Below are 19,779 nucleotides of genomic sequence, written 5' to 3' on the forward strand. Positions count from 1 at the left end.
CCTTTTTTTTGCTGTCAATATGGGGTGCAGAGTGTACAATAATGTGCAAAAAATACTTTTTTGATGTAACTAATTGGCTGCAATGAACCGAAGAGTGAAGAATGTAAGGGGGTCCGAATACTTTCCGTACACACTGTACTGTGCAATGACGTCCTAATGGATTTGCTCCGTGCAGGAAGAAACATATACTTATAGCTAAAATAACATGCCATATGAAGCACAGCATATTAAGCTGAAATATTATCTCTAAGTGATATGATCTGATAATGTATCCCACCTTTGCTTCAAGAACTTTGTACTTTAGTTATTTAGCTATGTTTTACTGGAATATATGTCTAAACATAAGCAGGCAATTGCAGGTGTTCAAAAATATAAGATAATATGAAGTGGTATAGGTGGATGATATCATCCATCATGATTCTTAATCATTGATAAAAAGTCGCCTCTGTTTGAATTTTCATCTGATCGCATGAGAAAAGATTTCTTGAAAGAATATTTCCTAAAAGAATGTTCCTTGAGAGAGTGTCCATGCTTCACACAGTTTTACAGTTGTGGTATTTTACTGTCTTTAAAGAGAACCAGTCACCAGATTTGACCCCATAAAACGACCATCCCCCTCAGGTAGGGTTTTAAATTTCTTTTCTAGAATTCCCTCTTTTATGTGAAATATTGCCCGATATATGTATAGCTGTAAGTAAACAGAGTAGTTATATTTGACTGAGATGAGTCAAGTTTAGCTCCTTAATGACGCAGCCGGTTTTTAAGTTAATGCTCGGACCTTTTTCTTAAAATTTGACCAGTTTCTCTTCCTGTGGTAATAACTTTTCAACACTTTAAGATATCCTTGTGATTTTGAGATTGTTTTCACGTGAGATATTGTAGTTTATGTTAGTATTATCATTTCGGTGATGAGTTTCTTTTTTGGGGGTAAAAATTCAATAATTTAGGAAAAATTTGAAACAAAATGACAATTTTCAAATTTCAAACGTTATACTTTTTAGACAAAAAGTCATACCACAATTTTTTTTTTTGTAGAAACCTTTTGCCATTGGTCTTATTTTTATTTCCATAAATTGTTTTACATTTACATTTTTTTATGGATGTGAGAAGGTTTCAAGTTTTAGTAGCAACTTCTCAGATTTTCAAGAGATTTGAAAAATGATAAATTTTTAGTGACCAATTCAGTTTGGAAGTGTTCTATAAAGGCTTATGTACTATATACCCCCAAAAGTAACACCATTTTATGAACCTAACATCTCAAACTATTCAAATCAACATTTGAGAAGTCTGTTAACCCTTTAAATCTTTCTCTGGAAGCAAACAAAAATGGATTGAAAATTTTGAAATTAAAATTTTTGAATAAGATTGTTTTCATTTAGCCCTAAAATGGACAAATTCAGAAGGAATTTGAGGTCAATATACATCCCAAAATTTTTGCCCTGCTTCTTCCGAGTACGGTAATACCAGACATGTGGATGTCAACTGCTCTTTAGTCGTACAGTGATATCCAGAACAGAGTTTGTACTATTGGGTTTTTGGAAGGCCAATTTGACTGCAAATGTTTTGTGGTGCCACAGTGTACTTGAAGAGCCCCTGAAGTAACAGTATAATAGAAAACTCCCAAAGATGTCACCATTTAGGAAACTAGACCCCTCAAAGAATTTATCTGGGCTTGGGGGTGAGCATTTTAACCCCCAACATGCTGGCCAAAATATAATGCAAAGTAAATGGTGCAGAGTAAAAGATGCATTTTTATCTCAAAAATGTCATTTTAGTGCCTAATATATTGTGCCCAACCCATGCCACTTTAAACAAACACCCCAAAAATCATTCTGCAGGTTGTCCCGAGTATGGCAATACCACATATGTGCCAATAATTGACAGACTGGGCACAAAGCAGGGGTGAGAAGTGAAGGAGCAAAATTTTGCTTTTGCAGCTCCGTTTTTACATGTTTGGATTTAGAGTGCCATGTCATGTTCGCAGGGCCTGTGAGTTACCAGTGCAATAGAAACCCCCGAGAAATTATACCATTTTGGAAACTACACCCCTCAAAGACTTATCTGGGGTTGGAGGTGAGCAGTTTAACCCCCAACATGCTGGCCAAAATCTAATGCAAAGTAAATGGTGCAGAGTAAAAAATGTGTTTTTATCTCACAAATGTAATTTTACTGCCTAATTTATTGTATCCCACCGATGCCACTTTAGACAAACACCCCAAAAATCATTCTGCGGGTCGTCCCGAGTACGTCAATACCACACATGTGCCAAAAATTGACAGGCTGGGTACACAGAAGGGATGAGAAGGGAAGGAGCAAAATTTTGCTTTTGGAGCTCCATTTTCACCTGTCTGGACTTGGAGTGCCATGTCATGTTGGCAGGGCCCGTGAGGTACCAGTGCAATAGAAACCCCTGAGAAATTATACCATTTTGGAAACTAGACCCCCTCAAAGAATTTATCTTGGGGTGTGGTGAGCATTTTAACCCCCAACATGATGGTCAAAATTTAATGCAAAGTAAATGGTGCATATTAAAAATTGCGTATTTATCTCAAAAATGTCATTTTAGTACCTAATATACTGTGCCCAACCCATGCCACTTTAGACAACCACCCCAAAAAACATTCTTTGGGTTGTCCCGAGTACGGCAATACCACACATGTGCCAAAAAAAATGACAGGCTGGGCACACAGCAGGGCTGAGAAGGAAAGGAGCGAAATTTTGCTTTTGCAGCTCCGCTTTCACACGTTTGGATTTAGAGGGTCATGTCATGTTCGCAGGGCCCGTGAGGTACCAGTGCAATAGAAACCCCCAATTATACCATTTTAGAAACTACACCCCTCAAAGAATTTATCTTGGGGTGTTGTGAGCATTTTAACCCCCAACATGATGGTCAAAATTTAATGCAAAGTAATTGGTGCTTATTAAAAATTTTTTTATCTCAAAAATGTCATTTTAGCACCTAATATACTGTATACTTCAGACAAACACCACAAAAATAATTCTTTGGGTTGTTCCGAGTACAGTAATATCACACATGTGCCAAAAATTGACAGGCGGGGCACATGGCAGGGCTGAGAAGGGAAAGAGCGAAATTTTGCTTTTGGATTGGCTTGTCACTAGACTGGTGTTGGGGTGTACCAGTACAATAGAAACCCCCAAGTAGTGACCCCATTTTAGGAAAGGGCACCCTTCAAAGAATTTATCTAGGGTTGTATGAACATTTCAACCCCTGAGATGCTGTGTCAAATGTAATACCAAATGATGGGGGCAGTGTAAAATTGCATTGTTTTCTCAACTGTGCCAAAATAGGAAGAAATGTATTCAGCCCAACTCATCCCACTGTGGATAAACACCCCAAAAATCATTCAGTGGGTTACTTCGGGTATGGCAATGCCCCATGTGTAGCAATAGTCTACAGGCTGGGGACACAGCAGGCCAGAGAAGGGACAAGCAAAATCTAGCTTTTGGAGCACCCGTTTCACTAGACTGGTGTTGGGGTGCCCCTGAGGTACCAGTACAATAGAAACCCCCGTGTAGTGACCCCATTTTAGGAAAGAGCAAACCTCAAAGAATTTATTTAGGGTTGTATGAGCATTTTAACCCATAAGATCCTGCCTCAAATGTAACACAAATTGAACGGTGTCGAGTAAAATTTGCTTTGCAATTTCTCTAAATTTGTAATTGTAGTGTCAAAAGTATTTTACCCAATTCATGCAACTGGAGGCAAACACCCCAAAAATCATCATGCAGGTTCTCCCGGGTACATGCCAATAATCTAAAAGATGGAGACAGGACAGGGCTCGGAAGAGAATGGCATTTGGAGTACTGACATTTACATTTTCTTTGGCACCATGAAACATTTGTAGATGCCCTCAGGGATCAGTACAGTAGAAATCCCTGAGAACGGACCCTATTTGAAAACGACATCCCTCCATGAACTAATCTAGGGGTGAAGTGAGCATTTTAACCCCACAGGTGGACCCCAAGGATGATGTATAATGGATAGTACTAAATATCTATTATGTCATCTTGTGCCCAGCTCCTGCCACGGGAAGTTAAACACCCCAAGAATCATGATGCAACCTCTCTCTTGTCCTTGTACCTAGGTACTTCAGCACTACTACGAAAGCACCTTCTCGGGGGTTCCTCAGAGTCGCTTTATGAGGAAGAGGTACACAAACAAAATGTCCCCACACTCGTCCCCACTAGCAGACTCCATATCAGAGGCCATATAATTATATACCTCCAAGTCAGTGTATGACTTCTGGGACATGGTGGGGGTAGTACACAACCTATGCAGAACAACACAGAACAACGCCTGCCCCTCCACACAACGCCTGCCCCTCCACACAACGCCTGCCCCTCCACACAACGCCTGCCCCTCCACACAACGCCTGCCCCTCCACACAACGTCTGCCCCTCCACACAACCCCTGCCCCTCCACACAACGCCTGCCCCTCCACACAACTTCTACTCCCCCACGCTATTACTACTCCTCCACACAACGCCTACTCCTCCACGCTATGCCTGCTCCACCACAGAACGCCTGCTCCTCCACGCTACGCCTGCTCCACCACAGAACGCCTGCTCCACCACAGAACGCTTACTCCTGCACAGAACGCTTACTCCTCCATACTATTACTACTCCTCCACGCTACGCCTGCTCCTCCACGCTACGCCTGCTCCTCCACGCTACGCCTGCTCCTCCACGCTACGCCTGCTCCTCCACGCTACGCCTGCTCCACCACAGAACACTCCTACACAGAACGCTTACTCCTCCATGCTATTACTACTCTTCCACAGAACGCCTACTCCCCCATGCTACGCCTGCTCCTGCACGCTACGCCTGCTCCCCCACGCTACGCCTGCTCCTCCACGCTACACCTGCTGCCATGCCATGCAAGTAGCGCTCGCATCCGATATATCGGACGCTGAGCGTTATGTCACTGCGCTCAGCGTCCGATAAATCGGATGCAGAGTGTGAAGGTCATAAAAGACCCCTGGGGGACATTTTCACTTTTTTTTTTTACATTTTACTTTTTTTTTTTCTATTACAAGTTTTCCCCTGTAACTAAGGCATCTATAAGAGCCTTAGTTACAGGGGAAATGCCCACCTGTCACTGGGGACAGGTGATCAGAGCTGTACTGGGTCTTATTTGACCCAGCAGCTCTGATTAACCCTTTTAGACCCGGCGGTCACGTGACCGCCGAGTCTATGGAGCCGACGCCGCTCAGCTCCTCTATGCATCGCGCTCATTCAGCGCGATGCAGGGAGGATCGGAGAAGGGAGAAATGGTAAAGAACCGCATCTCCCTTCTCCCTAGGGTCTCCGGGTGCCTCTGACACCTGGACACCGGGTCCTGCTCCCGCGAATAGTGCGGGAGCAGCAGAAACTGCAGCGACGTCTAAAGACGTCGCTGAAGACTCCGGACCTGCACCTGCTGACGTCTAAAGTCAGCGGGCGGTCCGAGAGGAGTTAGAGGCTGCCGCGGGAGTGTCACTTCATTATTTTGGTGTCAAAGAATCTCATCTTTCAGTCCCATTGGGCTTGTAGTTCCATTAGCTACAGGCAGTTAACCTCTTGAAGATGCAGCCACTTTGTAGCTTAATGCTCAACCCCACTTTTTTCAATCTGACAAACGTCGTTTATATGATTATAACATTTGAACACATTAATTTACCAACGTGATTTTAAAATAGTTTTTTCATGCCAGTGGTAAATTTTGGCTGACATGTTTTAACATTTACCATTTGTCTGCTTTATGTTTTCATGATATTGATTTGATGTGAGAATTTCCTTTTTTCAAGATCATATTAGTTGAAATGAGCTTTGTAATATATAATATTAGAATCTCTCTATACATCACCCAATTTTTAAATATGCACCCCTCAAACTAAATCCAATCAATAACAATCTGTACAAACTTTTTTAACCTTTGAGAGCTTTATAGTAATTCAAACAAAATGGAGGTGAAATTGAGAATGCTCTAATTCTTTCGGTAATCCATTCATTTAGCCCTAAAATGTATACATGGACAATAGCTAAAATGAGAAAAAAACATCTTATAATTTGGTATTTGTTGTTAATTTTCCCACGGGGCCACATGAAAAATTGGAATGGTTTTTGAGGGCCAGAATAATGTACTTAACTCAGTTCTTCCCAATGCCTATATACTGTATTCAGTATACAACCTATCTTTTCATTAAAAAACTGTAAATAAAACATTGATTAAATGAAAATACAGAGGACCTATTTGCATCAATATTTAATGACAGGGAGAGGAGCTTACATTTTTCAACAATCTGCTATCTTAGAGATATCATGCTATCTCAGAGATAGTTAGAGGGCCGGATGTGGCCTCCGGGCCGTAAAACGCCCAGGTCTGCCGTATAGCATAATGAATATGTTACCTTTATTCTATGGGTCAGTATGATTACAGCAATACCATATTTCTTTTTTTCTTATGTTTTACATATTTTGCAGAAGGTGTAACATGTAATTTTTTTTGTCTACGGAGCTGGTTGAGGACTTATTTTAGGGACGTGTTGTACTTTAAACCAGTACCGTTCTGGTGTAGATACCGTAAGTTTTTAAATCACTTTTATTGCATTTTTGAGGGACAAGATAGGTAAAAATCATAAATAATTGGTATTTTTATTTTTACAAGTGCAGATTCAATAATGATACAGTTCTATCGTACAGGTCAGTATAGATGCAGCTTTGGGGCATTGACACAGGATCTCACAGCCAATGACTATTTACACTCCAGGGGTTCTGGTTGGACCCTGGGGTTGCCATAGCAAAGATTAGTGCCCCCAAAAGCAGCACTGTGCAGGGAGGGTGGAGGATGATTAAGGTGGGACAATCCCCTTGAAGGCATTTAAAAACTGCAGTTGTGCCATGGCATTTAACAGATTAAACATCCGCAATCGGAGCTTGTGCCGACTGCAGGTTTTAAATGTGCTTCCTGATCCTGGCTCAGCTACGGTGATAAGTTTAACCGGCATCAACTCAGCGGAGGATATATCTGTCACTGAGCGTTAACTAGCAGAGCTTGCTGACGGATATATCCATTGCTGAGTGAGATGGTGTTTAATACATTGTTTGAAATGTGAGTTAAAAATAAAGATACTTACCGAACAATAAGCTAGATGCGACAAGCAGGATTTCTGAAACATGAAATTCTTGAAGTGATGCTGTCCCTGCAGCCTTTTAGGCAAAATATGCTTTTTTTCTGCTCATTTTCACATGATTGTGGTGGAGATTTCTTATAGGTAAACAGTTAAGATTTCACATAAAAGAGGGTATTCTGGAAAGGACATTTTATAAGCTACCTGAGGGGGCTGGGGTGGGGGGTAAAACGTGGAGTCTCTTTTAGAGCTAGACAATGCTAAACAATGTGTTTGGCTCCATTAGTTATAAGATGGTTTACCAGACAATTATTATGTTAATGAGTTCTCAACCATCGACCTACTTCTGGTGAATCTGCATTTATTCTACCATGCATGATCGTGTAGTTATATATTATTTAACTTTCAGGTATTTACAAGAGGAGTTAACAGAATTTGAGGAAACAATGAAAGCAGAGATGGAAAATTGTATCAGGTAAATGGCATAAAATCTTATAAGTTAAATTCTTGTTGGGCATTTACTTCTCCTTAAGTAGATTAATATGAAATCTCTTCCAGATCTAAGGTTTTATGTTACAACAGAATTTTTATGTCTTTTTTTGCCCAGTTGTCATAAGATATTGGGGCACATTCATTAAAAACATTGAAAACTGTACTATGTGCCTGTGTAGTGTGCAGAGGGAGCCAGATTCAGGATTTCTTTTTTTTTTTTTTTCAACTCTTTATTTGTAATTTTAAGTATAACAATCACAGATGCATCGGCCCTGGCAAGGGCAAAATAAAGGAAATATTCATGGTGTACCCTCCTGACACAGCAGGAGGGGTTCACCCAGTAGGAAGGCCTGTGAACAGCACAACAAAATGTGGATATATAAAGTTTATAGCAATAAACATGAAAACAGGAGTTTCGCCTCAAGAAAGTGAGAGGGCACCGAGGGCACTTGGCCCATTAACTCGGTTCAAATGTTATAGCAAAAGCGTCCCAGGTGGCCCATACAGCATCGAATTTATCCATCTGGTTATTTAATTGAGCGGTTAAGTGCTCCATTGACCTTACATCTTTGATTCGAGCGTATAAATCAATAGTGGATGATGAAGAAGGTTTCTTCCAGAAGAGAGAGATTAGACATTTGGCAGCGGTGAGTACATGAAGGAGCAGCCTGGCACTTGAGCCTCGTATGTCCCCAGGCAGGAGGTTAAGAAGGTACACAGCAGGATCCAGGGGTACATCCCTACCTAGTAATTCCACAACTAGTTGTTGAACTAAGCTCCAATAGGGTCGTATAAGCGGGCAATCCCAAAATATGTGCAACAGAGATCCCTTTGCCCCGTTACAGCGCCAGCACAGGTCAGATATGTCAGGGTTAATTTTGTGTAGTAATTCTGGGGTGTGATACCATTGCATGACGATCTTTATTTGGTTTTCCTTGTAAAGAGTGTTTATTGAAGATTTTTTGGCTCTAGCCCAAATACCTTGCCATTGTTCTTTTGAAAATTGTGTGCCTATCCAAGCCTCCCACTTATCCATATATTTGTGATTCACGGACCCTGGTGACAGCGGGGAATTAAGGATACTATAAATAGAGGAAATCAGACCTTTACTGGACGGACCACTGGCGCAAAGCCACTCGAAAGGGGTAGGTCTCGGGACTATATCTGGGCCCATGGTAGCTACTATAAAGGATTTAATCTGCTGGTAGCAGAATAGCCCTCCCGTCAGTTCAGGGTGTCTGTCCACTAACGTAGAGAACGGGAGGATTTGTCGCGTGTGGGCATCTATAAAGTCCTTTATCTGGAATTTCCGGGCCTGAGACCAGGGTCTGAACCCTGCCGACGACACACTGTCTGGGAGGTGCGGAGTAAATAGTACTGGAGTCATTGGTGAGTGCAGGGTGGCCAACTGGAAGCGAACCCTACTTTTGTGCCAGATGTCCCTAGTAAATTGTATGGGACCGAGAAGAGAGGAAGGTATCATGTCTGATACAGGGCCCCATATTAAAGTAGCCGGGTGATACGGAGCTAGCCATAATTTTTCTATTTCAGTCCACCTATTGAATGCCGGCAAGACTGACCAGGAGGCTATATGTCTGAGGTGGGTCGCCAGATAGTACAGTTTCAAGTCAGGAAACGCCAGACCTCCATTGGAGACCCCGGCTGTCATGACTGTCTTGGGGATACGGTGTCTGCACCCATTCCAGACATAATCCAAGCATCTAGACTGCATCCTGTTCAGCCAGGACATCGGCACCCTGACTGGGAGCGTTTCGAATAAATAGAGTAGCTTAGGAAGAACTGACATTTTTATTGCTGCAATGCGTCCCAGTAGCGAAGTATGTAAAGGCTTCCACTTGTTTAAGAGGGACTGTATATCTTGAAATAAGGGTATAAAATTGGCCCCATAAAGCGCACCGTATGTAGGAGTTAGGTTAATACCCAGATATTTTAAGGAGGAACTTTTCCATGCATACGGGAATGCCGACTGCAATGCCTCCAGCTCCCCCTGGGGAATATTAATCGGCAGGGCCTCTGTCTTTGTGCGGTTAATTTTATATCTCGACAGACTGCTATACAGTTTTAGGGTTTCGTGCAAGTTTGGTAAGCTCACCACCGGATTGGTTAGGGTGAGCAAAACATCGTCCGCAAATAGGGAGATTTTAAATTGCGTATTGCGGACCTTAACTCCTGACACATCAGGGTTTGCTCTAATGTAGGCCGCTAGGGGTTCGATGCTCAAAACGTATAGCAACGGGGAGAGTGGACAACCCTGGCGTGTGCCATTACGTATAGGGAAGGGGGAGGAGTGAGCATGTGGCAAACGCACCACCACGTGTGGGGTGGAGTATAGTGCCGTAAGGCTTGTAAAAAAGGACCCCTAAACCCAAAGCGTTGGAGGGTGGCAAACATAAAGGTCCAGTCTAAGCGGTCAAATGCTTTTTCAGCATCGAGACTAAGGAAGAGTGCTTGCTCCCCCTGGTGTCTAACAACTTCCAGGAGGTCGGCTGCTCTTCGCGTGTTATCCCCTGCTTGGCGAAACCTGACAAATCCCACCTGGTCCTTGTGGACCAGTTGGTGAAGCCAGTTATTTAACCTGTCAGCTAATAATTTTGTAAAGATTTTTAAGTCTGAATTAAGGAGGGCTATTGGTCTGTAGCTAGCGCAAGTCAATGGGTCTTTACCTGGTTTTTGAATCACTGTAATATATGAGTTTAGCATAGTGTCAGGTATAGGGGTCCCTTCCAAAAAGGCATTGTATAACCGAACCATGTGAGGCATCAACATCTCCCCGTATGTTTTGTAGTACAGATATGTAAAGCCGTCTGGCCCAGGAGCTTTGCCATTGGGCAGCGCTTTAACCACCGCTGCCAATTCCTCCATTGTAATTTCTTGGTGCAGGTCGCTCAATGCTTCCGAAGGAAGGGTCGGTAGGTTACAGTCCGCTAGGTAATTGCGCAGTCGGTCTGTCATTATTGTGCTGTCTCCGGGGATCCTGGGCGGGAGGGCATACAGATGGCTATAGAAGTCTTCGAATATTTGTGCTACCTTGGATGGGTCATATTGAGTTACCCCAGAGGAGTCCTTAATACCATAAGGGTTGCTATCTCCCGTTTGGACTCTTAATTGACTGGCCAGGAGGGTATGGGCTTTATTGCCATATTCGTAGAAACGTCTACGGGAATAGCGGAGAAGTTTCTCGCAGCTCATTAGTAGGTATTCGCGCAATTTAGCTCTAGCGTCAACTACTTGTCTTAATAATCTAAGGGATGGGTTACCCAGCAATTTGGCTTCTATGGAACGCAGTTCTTTCTCACACTGCACCCTGACTGCCTGGTTTAAGTGTTTTTTCCTAGAGGCGACCGAGATACAATCGCCCCGGATGACTGCTTTGTGTGCTTCCCATAGAATGCTATGGGAAGGGGCAGAGGGTGTATTCACTGCAAAGTATCGCAAGAGGCATTGATGAAGTTCTGTTCGCATTGCTAGGTTAGTGAGTAGCGTTTTATTGAGTCTCCAGTGCAGTGGATGGGACGGGGGGGAGGTAAAGCTAAGATCAAGTGTGACTGAGGAGATTCAGGATTTCTGACACCCATTCTTCATAAATCTGCCGCCCTCTGCACTGCCCAGACACAGTGCACCAACCTTTTTTTGATGCGACACACTATTGTTGGACTTTGCATGTTAAATGTGGCGCACGACCCGACTGAGCATCAGAATGCCCATTTCAGTGCTGAAATTCTAAATTTGTGTGAAGAATAATGCGATACATATGTGGAGCAGACACTTCTTCAATACATGTGCAAGCAGTTTGCGCATGAAAGAATGTGCAAAGTTCAACAGAAAACTGGCGCAAGGACCTTACTAAATGTGCCCCTCTCTATAGAGACTCCTCCCTTATGAAGGTTCTGTAGCCAAATGCAGTATATGCAATTAAATTGACTACCGTATTTTCCGGACTATAAGGCACACATAAAAGCCTTGGATTTCCTTGGAAATCCAAAGTGCACCTTATAGTCCGGTGCGCCCTATAGGAGGGCAGCGGACCCTACTTACATAGGTCCCCGCTACCGGAGACAGCAGATCTCCAGCGGGAACTGCAGACCACGCGGCACGAACAACTTCTGCCGCGTCGGTCTGCAGTTCCCGCTGGAGATCTGCTGTCTCCGGTAGCGGGGACCTATGTAAGTATGCCATTCTCCACCTCCCCCTCACCTTCCCCGCGTTCCGCGTCTCGTCTCGGCGTCGCGTCTTGTCCCGTCGGGTCTCCGCTCCGCCCCCGGACCTCCGCCACACCCCCGGACCCTGCGCCTTATAGTCCGATGCGCCTTATATATGGAATTATTACATATATAAGGCGCATCGGACTGATGCGCCTTATATTCCGGTGCGCCTAATGGCCCGGAAAATATATAGACAGGAGATAGATGATAAGCATCTTCACCCGGGAATTCAACCAACGGGTATTAACCATTTCACCGACCGGCATTTCTGAATTTTTTGTCGCATTATTGACCAGAGCGATTTTTACAATTTTGACATTTAAAAATTAAAGTAAACCCAACAAACCATATATTTTCTGAAAGCAGACACTTGCCCCATTTTCAAAATTGCATTAAAAAGTTTATATACATAGGCGCCTTCAAGCCATTTTGATTCGAACTGAAACATTTTACAAAAAAATACTAAAAATTTTACTTTGTTGGCAAAAAAATGTGCTCCAAACAGAAAATATTTACCTTCACATCTCCTAAATGTAATAGATGGACATGTGTAGAGTTCACAAATGCCTCATTATGATATGTTCACGTAAGTAAATCCACATAATATCACTAAAACTGTAATATCTAGATATCTGCTTTTCAGCTACAAATTTTGAGACAGTCACTACCTGCAAAATATAGCAATAAAACAGAATAAAAAGTAAAGGCGCCTGAATAAAACCTATATAATTTTGAAAGCCAACAACCAGGCGAGGCATTTGGCAATTAACATTCAAAATTTCCTCTAAAATATGTACAAATCCAGAATACTTATATAAAGAAAATATATTTTCCTAAAACAGTAAGATGTGAGGAGATCATACAGACCCCACATGTGTATATTCACCAAAATATGCAGCAAAGGGAATGTTAAATCCAAAGGGGACACCAAACAATTTTTGCAGAAAATTGCACTGAGCTTCACACAGATCTATCATTGTGCGCTCCCTTACATAATGGTTATCCAAATAAATAATATATATCCATAAACCGAGCTATGAGATAATAATAGTCACTTTTAGATGTGCGCCATTGTATTAGCCACACAATAACAGAACCTTCCACGCTTCATAAGAATCAGAGTGAGAACGTCATAACATAGGTGTAAATAATGGAGGATGGTGTGAAATAAAAACTTTATTCCAGAACATGTGTGTGTTTTTGGTGTCACATAAAGCTTTATGGACATGTTCTGGGTTGCGGTGTTAATATATAATAGCGACATTAAGCAAAGAGGATCGACTGTTCATCGTATCATCGTAAAAAAAAAACTATCACAAAATAAAAGGCAATAAGAGATAATGGGGCAGATTTACTGACCCAGTCCATTCGCAATCCAGCGGCGCGTTCTCTGCACTGGATTCGGGTCCGGCCGGGATTTAATAAGATAGTTCCTCCGCCGTCCACCAGGTGGCGCTGCTGTGCTTAAGAGCATCTGAACGCGCCGAAATTCACCGAGGCCGGCTGAGTGAAGGTAAACGCGTCCCGAGCGACACATTTTCCGTTTTTAAATGCGGCGGTTTTTCCGAATACGTCGGGTTTTCGTTCGGCAACGCCCCCCGATTTCTGTCGCACGCATGCCGGTGCCGATGCACCGCAATACGATCGCGTGCGCCAAAATCCCGGGGCAATACAGGGGAAATTGGCGCAAATCGGAAATATTCGGGTAACACGTTGGGAAAACGCGAATCGGGCCCTTAGTAAATGACCCCCAATGTGTGTTCTTAGTTCTGCATAGAGAAGGGTTAAAAACATGAATATTAGTTGATATTATACCTTCTCAAAATGTAGTAATATATAAAGTGAATATTTCCATTTTCTGTGAGGTGCAACAGCTCCTGTTTGCAGGAAATTCTCCCTGTAGCCTGATGGCTAAGAATCTGGAGGGGGGTGCACACTTCAGGGGGCTGTATCTCTGGCTCTGTGACACATAGAACCTCACTTCTTTTTTTTCTATGAAAGAAGACACTCTCTTTTATATGAATTTAAATTTATGTTTCTAAGTGTCAGGGAAACGGAGATATTAACTGTTAAACTGCCTTTGGGAGTGATTTTTATATATAAAAATGGCACCTGATATTCTCACTTTAAACCTGAATATCTCTGGATCCAGGGCACCTAGAAACAAAAATTCAAAATTCATTTGAAAAAAGAGATTCATGGGCCCTGGGCAATTGCCCACTTTGCCTACCCATAGCGCCGGCCCTGTCTACTCCTCCTTACTTCTCCTTACTCCTTCAAAAGGAAATTCTGCTGTCACGTTTTTTTCTTTCTTTCCCTGTGATAAGTGAATACCTGGCTCAATAGAGAGTTTATCTCTTTTTGAATATGGGAATAAGGATTAGTTACGCATGTTACAATTTAGTATGCCTCATCTACTGTGCTTTATAAATGTTCCTTCTATAGCTATGCATTCATAACTTGATACTTGAATTAGTTGAGCGACCAGATGACACGCAAGTAGTGATATTATCTGAACATCGGGAAAAAATTTTGGTACGGGACCTAAACCTAAACCCCATTGAAATCAATGGGGACCCGAATTTTAAACCCCCTAAAATGACTCTAAAATGGGGGTAAAAGGAGGTAGAGTTCTGTAAAATGGGCATAATAACAGGTTAGTTACCCTGCCAAAAACAGTCTAGGGAAAGTACTTCAAATGATAACAGGATAAAATATAAAATAAACAAAGAAATAATAAAACACAAAAAATATATTAAAAAAAGAAAGCGCTTTATGTCAATGCAGTGATAGGTAGACCTGACCTTCACTGTTTCTGGGAGAGAAGGCAGCTAGAATAACAATGAATGACTAGAAATTTCAAATAATTGGCCTTTGCAAGGCAGTGTGTATACTGGTACTGTCTTATAGTGCAATGACAAGAATTGCAAGTGTGTTAAAATGAAGGTAGGACTGAGCACACAAAGGCCGACCCAGAGGATTTCCATGGCGTGTCATTTTTTTAAGCAAAGTACAGAAGACAAAGACATATTGCACTATTTGCCTCTTCATTCTGTTATTGTAGTGCCTTCACCACCAGTTTAAGCACAGCCGTGGGGAAACAACAGCAGGCTATGCTGTAACTCATCTGTATGGGCAAAAAGCCACACACTGCCTAAAATAGGGAAAAGTTCCTTCCTGATGCCTAGAAGAAATCAACTTACAGAAACAAACAATTTTAAAAAAAGAAACTATTAACAAAAATGTAAATTATTGACAAAAAGTTTTGTTCCCATGCTGCTGAACCCTAAGCCCTTAGCCAGACTTCGCTGGAGGAAATGAGTATCAGCCATGGGCCAAGCCTACTTGACGCACATCCCTTGCCTTGCGCATGAGCTCAACTTGGCGCAAAGCTTCCTAGACAATTATGCATGCATGCCAGCACAAAGCTGCTGTATAAAGTGTGTGCCATCTATGCACACTCTGTGTTCACACCATGCTCCTACTCTCCCATTTTTGGTCTTCCCACCCACATCTAATATTTGATGTGGTAAGCAGGTGTAATTGCACTTTACATTTGTTGGAAAGGGTGCTAGTTTAGTTCCAGTAACAGAACCGCTGGGGGAGTCGAAGTACAGACCATCATCACTTCGCAATATTTTCAGAACTGTTAGCACTTCCACCCCCATCCTTTTCCTACTAGAAAATAACACTTTATGTAAGGATTCAGTATGAAATGGTGGCAAAGGCGGATGCAGAGGAGGAAGAGGTGTCAGGCCAATGCCAACACCTGTTTGAGTGGGTTGCTGGTCCAATAGCAGCCATGTACTCCAATGTCCAACAAGGGAACAGGAGGAAGGAAGAGGAGTTTTCCTCACAGCAGGGTGAAACTCAGGCCAACTCTTAGGTTAAACTGAATCCTGGCTGGGGGTTGTAAAGGGGGAGGAGACAATGGGGCAGATTTATCAAGTGTCTGAAAATCAGAATATTTCTAGTTGTCCATGGCAACCAATCACAGCTCCCCTTTAAAATATTCATGAGCCCTGGTAAAATGAAAGCTGAGCTGTGATTGGTTGCCATGGGCAACTAGAAATATTCTGACTTTCAGACAGCGTGATAAATCTGCCCCAATGAGCACAGCTTGTCCTTGCATCACGGTAGTGATAGGGATTTTTTATGCAGGGCCCCAACAGCCCTCTTGACTTTTGTAAGGTGAGTCCTAATTAACCCTTTGAGAGAGGATGAGATAGCTGCCGGCAGCGAGATGACAGAGTAAATGAAAGACACAGTCCAGTCTTTAGATTCACTCAAATCAAACTGTTTATTTCAAACAGACACAGCTGTATTTAGCACATAGAAATCAGCATTTGGGGTGTTGTATGAATGGAGATAAGGCACTTAGATTCTATTGGCCATTATGTTTTTTACCAGCACATTCTGGGAAAAGGTTAATTAATTGTACTCAGTTCTCAGAGACCTTGTACACAGATATTGTTTATACTAATTTGCTGAGAAGAATAAGATAAGTGGGCTCCAGAATCATAATATCATGCAGCATCGAGGACAGACTGGCTTCTCATTAAATGTCAAAGGGTATTAGCTGACAGGCTAGCAAACATGTTACATAAAATGAAGTCAGGGAACATGGCCGCTGTATCTAAGATGGCGGACAGTAGTAAAGATGGCGTCCGAAACCAGTGCGACCTCCTTAACAGTAGTGAGGGGAAGGCCCTGATTTTCTCCATTGTGTCATTGATGGCAGTGAGAGGAAGGACCTGTTTTTTTCTGTTACATCATTTATTGTTTTTTTCTGGTTTTCTAAATACATCTTTTATGGCAGTGAGAGAAAGGGCCAGGTTTTTTCCATAGCCACCAGTGCTGCTTACATGGTGACCACCATGCTGGATTAGCATTAGAAAGATAAAACAATATCCTTGATTCCACGACTGGAGCTTATGATAAGAAAATAAAGAAACAAAGATATTGCTATTTCGGATGGAAGAACTAAATACAGACTCTGTAATTTAAGGATATACCTACTTAGCACATCTAAGAACTGCTGTTTTGAAAAACAGAGATGTTGTGAATACAGACTCTTCAATTTAGGGATATACAGATTGACCAATTGCTGACACTGTTATTGTGAAAAACATGGATGCAGTAAATACCGACTCTGCAAATTAGGAATATACTTTTTCAGCAAGAGCGCTACTATTTCTCTTATTGATTTTTGATGCAGTAAGGTTATCATACTTCTTCACATTGCCCTAAAAAGGGCAATTATTTTTATCTGTCCTCAACAGTGTTCCGTATCTGTTTGCCCTCAAAAGAAAAATTGTGAAATTATTAAAGTTCTATTCTTTCTCTCACTGTCGCTCTCTCTTGGCTGTAATGACACTGGAACATGTGACCCTGCTCTTACACAGCAGGGTTGCATGTCCCACCAGTATGGGCACGACTGTGGTTTTTAATGGCCTGAGAAATGGTTGATTGGGTGCTTTCTATCATGTCCTGAAGCCTGAGCATCTCACTTACGTCCAGGTTTATTGGTGCCAACGCCACAAAATTTGGTACAGACCCAAGTTTTGCTGTCTGGGTCTGCCCACATGGCAGGAATGAACGTCCACATGCCAGCTGTAAAAACGATTTGACCTAATAATATACAGAAATATGTGAAAAATATTGTAAGAGACGATCTTGCAATACAATCTTATAAATACAGTGCATAACACTATTCGGGAGTATTTCCTTGAAACATACTAAAATGACTTCACACCAAATTTCTCCCTGTCAGCTCTAACCCCTGTTTGCATTATACGTCTGAGTGAAATGAAATTAAACAGACATTAATGTTTTTTTTAATGGGTAACAGTGACCAAAATGACCAATGACTTGTAGAGTCTTTGACCAACTATCTTTTACTTCTGGCCTGGTCAGGTTGTTTCTGAAAGTAAACACAAGCCCCACTACAAAGCCTTTGCCATGTGCCAAGGTCTTGGAACAAGTTCATACCTTTCAAGTAAGGAATTGGTTGTTTTAGTAACTGTCTGACTTGACCATTAGTCTTATGAGGGCAACTTTAGAGACTATATTCTGCACACAAGGTCTAACTGGAATTTGTAAAAATCTATACATTGTAAATATAAAGGATATCTTAGTACACAACTTTTTATACTGTTTTCTTTCTATATAGATATATTGATGTCATTCCACAGGAGGAGTTTCTCAATATAGACCCTGACAAGCTTCAGAAGGCAACTGAGCAGAATTTATTTACCAGATTTTGGGAAAATGGGAAGAGAAAGCATGAAAATGTATCATTTAAACATCTGACAAAACCAGAAGAGGTATGATTTTATATTACTTATCATATAGCTTACTGCCATATAAACACTCCACCGCTACAATATTATTACAAATGTTGACATTTCATGTGAGTTTTTCTCTCATTTGTCGACAGGAAGTTTTTTCTGACATGGCAGGAAATTCTTCCCTCTCTCCTGTGTGCATTATATGCACACAATACTGTTCTATGGAAATGTATAAAGCTATTTATGGATAAATATCCACAGGGGTGTACCAAGCCTGTCTGCTGCCTGAGGCGAGCCATAGAAAGACGCCCCCCCATATATGTAATATATCAGATACAGCGTGGAAAATAGATACAGCTTACCTCCATGTAGTATAAAATAGATACAGCGTACCTCCATGTAGTATAAAATAGATACAGCGTACCTCCATGTAGTATAAAATAGATACAGCGTGCCGCGATGTAGTATAAAATAGATACAGCGTGCCGCGATGTAGTATAAAATAGATACAGCGTGCCGCGATGTAGTATAAAATAGATACAGCATGGCACCTTGTATTATAAAATGCATACAGCGTGCCGCCATGTAGTATAAAATGCATACAGCGTGCCGCCATGTAGTATAAAATGCATACAGCGTGCCGCCATGTAGTATAAAATGCATATAGCGTGCCGCCACGTAATATAAAATGCATACAGCGTGCCGCCACTTAATGTAAAATGCATACAGTGTGCCGCCACGTAATATAAAATGCATACAGCGTGCCGCCAGGTAATGTAAAATGCATACAGCGTGCCGCCACGTAGTATAAAATGTATACAGCGTGCCGCCACGTAGTATAAAATGCATACAGCGTGCCGCCATGTAGTATAAAATGCATACAGCGTGCCGCCATGTAGTATAAAATGCATACAGAGTGCCACCGTGTAGTATAAAACTAAAATTTGCAATTATTTCAGGGCTTCTACGCCACTGACATGGTGCAGAAACCCTTATAAATATCACCAATACAGCATAAACAAATAGCATATATACACTCATACAGTTTATACAACATCTATACACATACTGAGTATGCATACAGCAAATACACATATACAAACAGTATATACACACACTGCACATACATACAGCAAATATACACACACACCATATTCAGAATATACATATATACAAACACCGGAGCCGGGTAGGGGGGGAGGAACAGCAGCCGGGAGCAGAGAGAAGTGGGGGAACCCGGAGTGGACAGGTGGGGCTGCGGGGGGCTATGGGGCTGTGCGGGAGGGCGGGATGTGCCAGACGACTGTCAGGGTGGAAAGTGCCGGCCAGCGGGAGGGTGATGCCACGTACATGTGCCGGGCGGATGATATGCTGCCTGGCGGGATGTAATGGAGCAGTGCCGGCCAGCATGTACATGCACATATTGGAGTAGTGCCGGCCTGCAGGCATGTGCTTGTGCGAGGAGATGGGCGGAGGATGTGGCACCCGGCGGGACGCACGGAGCAGTGCCGGCGGCAGGCATGTACATGTGCTGGGGGGCAGGCAGAGGATGTTCCCTCCGGCCGGATAACACCGGAAGTGCCGGCCGGCAGGCATGTAAATGTGCCGGGGGTGGGCGGAGGATATGCAGACGGAATGTCATG

At 42.4% G+C, this 19,779-nt stretch overlaps 1 protein-coding gene across 3 annotated transcripts in view; it reads left to right on the forward strand.

Annotated features, from left to right (window-relative positions):
• The window catches only part of LOC140127150 (uncharacterized), a 60,286-nt gene that overhangs the window by 24,364 nt on the left and 16,143 nt on the right, over nt 1-19,779 (forward strand). For all 3 annotated transcript variants that reach the window (XM_072147493.1, XM_072147491.1, XM_072147492.1), the window contains 2 exons: nt 7,541-7,606; nt 18,019-18,172. In XM_072147493.1, the coding sequence (XP_072003594.1) occupies nt 7,541-7,606; nt 18,019-18,172 (220 nt within the window). The remainder of the gene's footprint in view (nt 1-7,540; nt 7,607-18,018; nt 18,173-19,779) is intronic.

Source organism: Engystomops pustulosus, chromosome 4, assembly GCF_040894005.1.
Source record: "Engystomops pustulosus chromosome 4, aEngPut4.maternal, whole genome shotgun sequence".
NCBI lineage: Eukaryota > Metazoa > Chordata > Amphibia > Anura > Leptodactylidae > Engystomops > Engystomops pustulosus.